The sequence below is a fragment of the Phaseolus vulgaris genome, chromosome 1, assembly GCF_000499845.2.
Source record: "Phaseolus vulgaris cultivar G19833 chromosome 1, P. vulgaris v2.0, whole genome shotgun sequence".
In the NCBI taxonomy this organism is placed as follows: domain Eukaryota; kingdom Viridiplantae; phylum Streptophyta; class Magnoliopsida; order Fabales; family Fabaceae; genus Phaseolus; species Phaseolus vulgaris.
Window position 1 is genome coordinate 10,009,895 of NC_023759.2, and position 7,915 is coordinate 10,017,809.

General features: G+C 38.0%; 1 protein-coding gene across 2 annotated transcripts; it reads left to right on the forward strand.

Annotated features, from left to right (window-relative positions):
• Positions 1-3,482: 3,482 nt before the first annotated feature.
• On the forward strand, positions 3,483-4,948 carry LOC137813537 (dehydration-responsive element-binding protein 3-like). 2 transcript variants are annotated; one of them, XM_068615859.1, is made up of 2 exons: positions 3,483-3,884; positions 4,028-4,948. In XM_068615859.1, exons 1-2 carry the CDS (start codon positions 3,881-3,883, stop codon positions 4,756-4,758), a joined length of 735 nt encoding a protein of 244 aa, XP_068471960.1. In that variant the 5' UTR covers positions 3,483-3,880; the 3' UTR covers positions 4,759-4,948. The 2 variants fall into 2 exon arrangements, with proteins under 2 accessions (XP_068471960.1, XP_068471961.1); XM_068615860.1 differs by having other exon boundaries at positions 3,485-3,922.
• The last annotated feature ends 2,967 nt before the right edge of the window (positions 4,949-7,915 follow it).

The following is a 7,915-nucleotide window of genomic DNA, read 5'->3' on the forward strand; positions in this document are numbered from 1 at the left end:
TTATGACCCTAGGTTCCGCTCCGTCTTCTAGGGAAACTTCAACTTGTTTACCACTCCCGGCATACCAAAGAGCTCTTTTTAGGATACACGGAACTTGGGTCGAGCTTGCGGCTCTTCCCTCGCCTTCTCCCTCGACTCGTCTTTCTTGGTAACATAAGGCACATACCTCGAGTACGTTCTCTTCTCAGCAAAGGTTTCATGGACCTACAAAGGTCGATCTCGGTTGATCTCCTTAGGCTTAGGCTGCCTAGAGCGTGAGCTGTCGTTCTTCCGGAGCACGACTTCTTCTGCCTCACTATGTGCGGTAGCCCGCTAACAGATCTCAGAAAACGTCTCTATTGGGTTCCTGATCAACGAATCACTGAATAGCTCTGTTGCCATCCCCGGCTCGAAAGCGGCGATCATCATCTCTTCATCGTGCGTCTCAAGTCTTACTATTAGCGCGTTGAACCTGTTCAGATACTCATTCAACCTTTTTCCCTCCCTTTGCCTCACGCCAAAGAGGTTATATAGCCTTGGAGGTTTGACCTTGTTGGCGAAGAACTATTCTTTGAACAACCTGGCGAACTAGGAGAAATAGTAATGTGGCCGTCGGGGATCCCACTGAACAATTGGAGGGTTGTACCTGTAAAAGCGCTCGTGAACATCTTGCACCGAATGGCATCCGTTCCTCCCGAGATGATCATCGGAGCATTAAATGCCTAGAGCTGGCTTTTAGTATCTTCTACCCCGTGAAAAAGGCCATCTTGGGTGTGATATAGTGAGGTGGCACAACCTCATCCATGATCACCTGTGAGAATGGATTGGGAGTGTCCCTTACTGGTAAGTTCGAAGTTCATTCCCTGGTAGAACGTCGGTCACGTTGCTGCAGACTCCTCCGCAACTCCTCATTGGTTTTACATAGCTCCTCATTAGCCCGCACATGCTCCTCCATAGCCATGCGAGAGGTCATGATTTCTGCCATCAAGCACTGCTGCAGAAGCTCTTGCTCAGCTTTGGCTTCTTTATTTGCTTCCTGAAAGGCTCTCATGGTCTCCATGAGTTGTTGTAAGGCGGGGGCACCACTTCCTTCGGATCCCCACAGTCCCTGTTTGGTGTTTCTCATTTCGTCAAAAATCTCGAACACGAATGTGGATGGGATCAGGTTTTAACGTGCCCCATGGTGGGTGCCAAATGTTCTCGTCGGTTGACCTCTGGTGGACTGAATGGAGGGCTCCGCTTCTAATTTGTCTTCTCTGGAAAGTCTGGCACTCGGCTCTGTTGGATAAAGGGGGCTCTACCAGTTGATTACACTCTGACGATCAAGTCAGTGAAAGCACTAGAGATATCAAATCAATTTCAATCTTAGTATTCAGAAACAGCGTACCCTCACCGGGGTCTCAAGTCTCTTTTATAGATATCCCGCCAACAACCTTTTCTATCAATAATGGAATCTCAACAGAAGAGCATTTAATCATAACAGAAAAACCACCTGCTAACGGGCACCACTTATCTTCAGGTGCTAACAGTAGAAAAACATAATGTTTACGTGTGCACCATTATTCTTGGGTGCTTACTCTTTTATTCTCAACAACTTTTTAATTAATATGTAATTAACACGTATTAATATATAAATAACATTCACATTATAACAAAAAATAAATATTTCTTTATCTTTTATCTTAATTACCTTTCCTGGGTCAACCCTACCTAGGTTGAGCTCCCGACCCACCTCTAGGGTCCAAACGCCAAGCGGACCTCCCCCAAATACCTGGGCTGAGGTCACGAGCCCTCTTGCGTAGTATAGAGGAAGGAGTTTATTTATAGCTATAGGAGCTCCTAACACTTAATGGACATGAGATCTGGGACTAAATGATGCAAAGTGTAGGTGCACATACAATTTTAAAGTCTCACATTATACACTTCTTTGATGTTTCAAGTGTTTATAAGTCTCCTTGTGCTTGCGAAGCTTGCATAGCCGTGTGGAATTTAGTGGCCATGTTGCTCTCTCCCTTGACTTCAGTTAGGATTTTGATTTTTCTAATGAAGATGTCACATGGTAACTCTGCAAATTAGGATTTTGACTCCCCATTCAAACCTTAATTAGGTTCAAATTTAGTCCACTTATGCTTATAATTTTTTTTACAAAAGAAAATTTCTAGTCCTATACAAAATACTCTACTACTATCTATATTTTATTACAAGATATATAAAACATAGAAGAAGGAGGAAATTTCTAATATTCTTCCCTCTAAGTGTTGAGTCTTTCATTAGATTCTTTCTCCATGATACTTTATCTTCTTCCTTCCTCTTCCTCTTAGTTAAATATGTGGTGATGGAGTTGTCTTCCATCACGATATCTTTCTATTAGAATTAAATGACTATTCACATATGTGCACGTGACAAGAAGTGCACAACTGAACCACCTACAGTGCACCATACGTGCGACACAAATGTAGCACTGGACCCATGTTGTGTGATTCCTGTTAGGTGCCTGAGATGTGGGTGGTGATATTGATGTCAATACCAATTACAACAACTACGACATTGTGCATTTGGACAATCATTACATGGAAGATTTTGATAGAAGTAGCTAGCTGACTATTCTAGATACTTGTGAGGCTTAAATTGAAGAAAAAACAAACCAAGGGATTATTGCACCTGCTAGGAATGGAAAATAAAATATATAGCCTAAGGGAAGAAATCAAAGAAGGATCCTAAAACCTAAACACTGCTGCCTATCTTACAATCAAGATTTAAAGGCACTAACATGCCTTGCTTCGCTACATAAACAATCTCTAGCTCAGAAAGAGGATATATGATATACCTTGTTCAGTTAATTTACCGAACTTAACAGGTTGTGTATAGCAAATTATTTAGCACAAGCATTGCTCAAAAAATGAATTACTTTTCATCATCAGTTTAATTAATCGGCTAACAGCCAAATAGCTGATGATGGTAGCACATGATGATAATGGATTGACAGTGAGTTAGTTAGTTCAATCACTTTCAAAGAATTTAGAGCTTTATCTATAAGTAAATTCTTCACAATGGCAAAGCCTTGTAGTACCCTCTTAACACGTAATCAAAAGAGTCACAAGGAAGACTTAATGCAGCGAGGTGCGAACATAAAAAGAAAAGCATTAATGATAGCCTAATTATACATGAATTAGTGGGATCACGTTACGTAAGAACTTGCATCCACAAATCCACCAACCAATATTGCTATGTATGCATGGAATAAGTTAGAAAGGCGAACAGCAGCATATGCGTACAAAACGCTAGATCGCAATAGAAGAAAGGGCAAAATGGAGATAGTGAAGGGGGTAAGAAAGTGGTGTGTATAATTGGGCTGAAAAGCTGTGTGATATCTTGAAGGAATACACGGATAAGGGATAAATGAACAGTGCAACGTGGGTGAAAAACTGGGGCAGGTTGAAGATAGATTAGGTTGTTGAAGTGAAGCGCACAGTGCATAGACAGCAAAACCAAAAGCAAATGTTCGTGGCACAAAGAAAGGGTGACCCATCGTGTATTTGTATCCACCGGGCCACCCAGAGAGACCCATTTCCCTTGTGGACCCTCTGTCAACCTTTATAAGTGTTATATGACTCATTCACAAGTGACTCTCAGAATTAAAAACCATGCCTCATCAATTTCCTCCCTTCCACAACGTCTTCTCTTACCTCAATCTTTTCTTCCCACATCACAACTATCTTATTTACTAATCCCCAACACTTCACTTAACAGAAATTCAAACATTAGTTTACTACATTGTGAAAGAGATTAGCTCCAGCTGCTTTATCTAAATTGTAGTTCATTATGAAATACTAGCTACTTGCACTCTTAGATCCAGCTACACTAGTGGGTTACCTCAATCTCTCATATCTTACTTGTCTACATGTGTAAGGATTTTGGCAATAGTTCTGAACTACATCTACAAGTTTGTGTTTGTTTTTCTGTTCAACTTGAATTCCATTTTTTATTTTCTTTATGATTTGAACTCTGAAAAGGAAGAAATCAGGAATCGGCTGAGTTTTTTTGACAGTCATACACGCGCTAAAACCTCTTACAATGAGAGTTTCGGCTCAGAATAATAATTCTGGGAAGGAGAGCAGCTCGACCTCGCCGTCGGAGGCGGCGCCGCCGTTAGAGTCGAAAACGGAAAAGCGAAACCGGGAATCAAACAAGCATCCGGTGTACCGAGGGGTGCGAATGCGGAACTGGGGAAAATGGGTGTCGGAAATCCGCGAGCCGCGGAAGAAATCGAGAATATGGCTGGGGACATTCCCGACGCCGGAAATGGCGGCTAGGGCGCATGACGTTGCAGCGCTGAGCATAAAGGGGAACAGCGCCATCCTCAACTTCCCCGAACTCGCCGCCTCGCTTCCTCGTCCCGTGTCATTGGCCCCTCGCGACGTGCAAGCCGCAGCGGCCAAAGCGGCTCACATGGACTTCCCTCCTTCGTCCACGTCATTATCATCATCATCGTTGGTCTCAACAACCTCCTCGTCCTCGTCTTTATCCTCGTTGGTTTCAACCGCGGACTTGTCCACTGAGTCGGAGGAACTGAGCCAGATCATCGAGTTGCCGAGGTTGGAAACGAGTTACGAGTTGGGAAACGAGTTTGTGTTCGCGGACTCGCAGGACACGTGGATGTACCAGCCACCGATACCTTGGTTGCAAACCACGTACGATGCTTCTCATGCCGATGATGATATTGCAGTGGCAGAGACTGGGCTTGTCACTACTTTTAAGAGTTTTCTGTGGGATTACTGATATTATTTTCGTATCTGTTTCTGTTTTTTATGAGTTTCACAAACTTTAAGTGGACTGTTTCAAGTGTTTTTTTTTTATAATTTTTAATTGAAATTGAGTGTTTCGTCTCATCAATATGCTGTGATGTAGTTTTACCACAGTATGCTAGATGCTGTTAATAATATGGCATTCAAGATGTTATGATTTGGAATTCAGACTCCATTACATCAAAGTTGAAGTTTTATTTATTGACAAAAAAATAAAATAAAATTAAGAAGAACACTTAAGAGTGTTTGAACTCTTAAACAAGATAACTTTCTCATAGAAGTTGAAGTTTTAATCCGCTTCTGTCATAATATCTCAAATGTAATTACGGTTATGATATCTAATAAGAGTTTCTGATGGTTTATGACGGGCAAGGGAGTTGTGGTGGTTCTGTGATCACACTCAAACTTTAATTAAAGCAAACACTCAAATTTTAATTAAAGACAAACATAAAATACTTTCTTGCTTAAATTATTTTATTCTTTTACGTTCTTTATATGTTTTTTTACTAGTATGAGTATTTTTTTTCTTCTTTTTTATCAAAAAAAATAAGTGGGGCCTTTTGAAAAAATGTATCATAAATTTATTTTAAAGAAAAAGTGAAATCATCTTAAAGTGATCTAATTTTTTTTTAATTATTTTAAATCAAATTGATATAAGTTTATGACAAAATCATATTACGCAACTTATAACCTCTCACGACTTTCTTAATTTTGTAATATTTTAAAAAATATCTCATTTTAATAATGAGAGATAAAAATTGCCCCATGCTTGTAAAATAACCTTTTATAATGTAACTCAATCACTATTGTTTTCTTCTATTCTCAATTTGGCTGTGTTCTAGTCCTGGTTTTTTGTTGAGGGGTTTTGGCACGGCTTTCTTTGTTTGATTTTCGGTTTTTGTCTGCTCTGTTTGTTCGCTGTCTAGTCTATTATCTATTCTTCTTCTGAATTTAAGCCTAACTGTTTAGGAGTGAAGTGAGGAAAATTGTCATATTTTTCCTTTTTTGGCACAAAATATGTAGTGCTCTCCTTCATGAAGTGGTCGAATGGGTGGGACCGATTCGTTTGCCCCATTGAAATGTCTCAAAGATTAGAAATAGATTAAACAAATGCATGTGTTATTGTGATTATAAATTTTAAAATATTTTAGCAAATTTATCGTATTCGAATTTATTTAGTTAAACTATTTACCTCCCTAAATTAATATCCTGTTATTTATATCTTCTTTTTCTTTATTCGAAACATCGTCAGAACATGGATGAATATGAAGGTAACAATTTTATTGGAATGTTAACACTAAAAGCGATCCCAAACGTGTTATTTAATGAGAAGAAAACGTTACTTTTGTGTTATTATTTATCCAAAGAACAGGGCTAAAAAAAATCAGAAAACATCACTTTAGGTGGAATATTGATGATATTGTTGTTGACTAGAAGATATCTTTCTATTGCAGCTTTTGTTTGGTACGGTGAATTTTGTATTAGATTAAATAAATAAAACCCTGGAACAAAAATGGTTAAACCAATTAGTGAGAACGAATTTTGTTTCCAGTCATGGACTTATCCCACTTCATTTCACAATAGAATAATGTCATTTACTATACTCTCTATACGTCTAACTACCACTTTTTCTTTCTCATTTATAAGTAAACTAAAAAAATTTAATTAGATTTCCTATCTATATTTCATAGAATATGTATTTTTTTCATAATTTTTTCTTTAATCTTTAATTATTCGTAATTTTGGTTTTAAATTTTCTTTATGTAATTCTTTAGTTTTTAATTATCTATTATTTTCTTTAATTTTAATTTTAAAAATATATTAAATTATATTTAATGATTATTGAGCAAACTCCAACCGTCTTATAGTTTTGATTAAGTGTTTGTCATAACAAAAGAATGAAGAATAATATACGTTAAAATATGAAAAACAAGCAATGTAAGATGCAGGTGCTTTAGTGGAAACCATTTAACCACAAAATTATTGGTTAAAATGATAGAAGAAGATGAAGCCTCATGGAAGAGGACTCTACACTAGAAGAATAGATATTAGGATTTTCTTCCTTTTTCTTAGCTTTTTACAAGTTGTACATGTGTATTTTTTCTTGTATTCTTTGTAGGACTTTGTAGGTGTATAAGTGGGCTTCTTTTTGGGCCTTGATTTGAGCTTGAAAAATCAACCAAAAACTCTAGAAAATATGGTCAAAATTCGGCCAAGGCAAGAAGAAGGAGAACATAGAGCATGCAAGTCCCACACTACTTGAAATAAGCAAAAAAAAAAGACTAATTAGAGGCGCCACCTATGGAGAATGAGTGCTCCGGTTATGTGCCTTGTTCAACCAACTTTTGGCTTGTTTATGAGTCCCACATTCCTTAGGATATGAAGGGTAGTAGTTTACTGTTAAGCCAAAAATCCAACACTCAATGGTTTTTAATTAGTGCTTAAAAACAACTAAGTATAAAACATTGTTAAGATATTGGACGGTCTAGTCATTGTTAGACAATCTATGATAGAAACCATCCAGCCTCAAAATTGTTCGGTAAGAGGATAGACTCTACATTTCAATAGTAGAATAATAGGGTTTCCCTCCTTCTTCTTAGTCTTGTAAAAATGTATAGGAGTACAAATTGTTGTATAGAAATAATAATCTTTCTCTTGTAAAAATTAGAAGCATAAGTGGGCTTATTTCAACTTGATTTGAGGTTTGATTTGGAGGCCAGATCCTGAATTTGAGGAGTCAATATGATGGAAACCATCCAGCCTCAAAACCATTAGTTAAGAAGATAAAAGAAGATGAAGCTTTATTTTGCGATGGCTACCTTATACAAAGAGGGAGGAGGTTAAGGGAAAATCAGTAGATGCTAAATCATGTGAGTAGGAATTATTTCCGGCCAAGTAGAGTAGAATAGTATTTGGGTCTTGGTTTAATTTTGGGCCTTTTATGTGGGCTAATAGAAGAGTGGGTGTATAATAATAGACCGTCTAAGTTAGAGAAAAAAAATGTGACTCACCACTTGGCATGGTAAGCATGGGCGTGGCATGAGAAGCATGAACGTCCACATGGCTTTTCCTCACACCAATTAAGAGGTGACATTTGTCAACCTCTCATTTGAGAGGATCATGAGCATGAA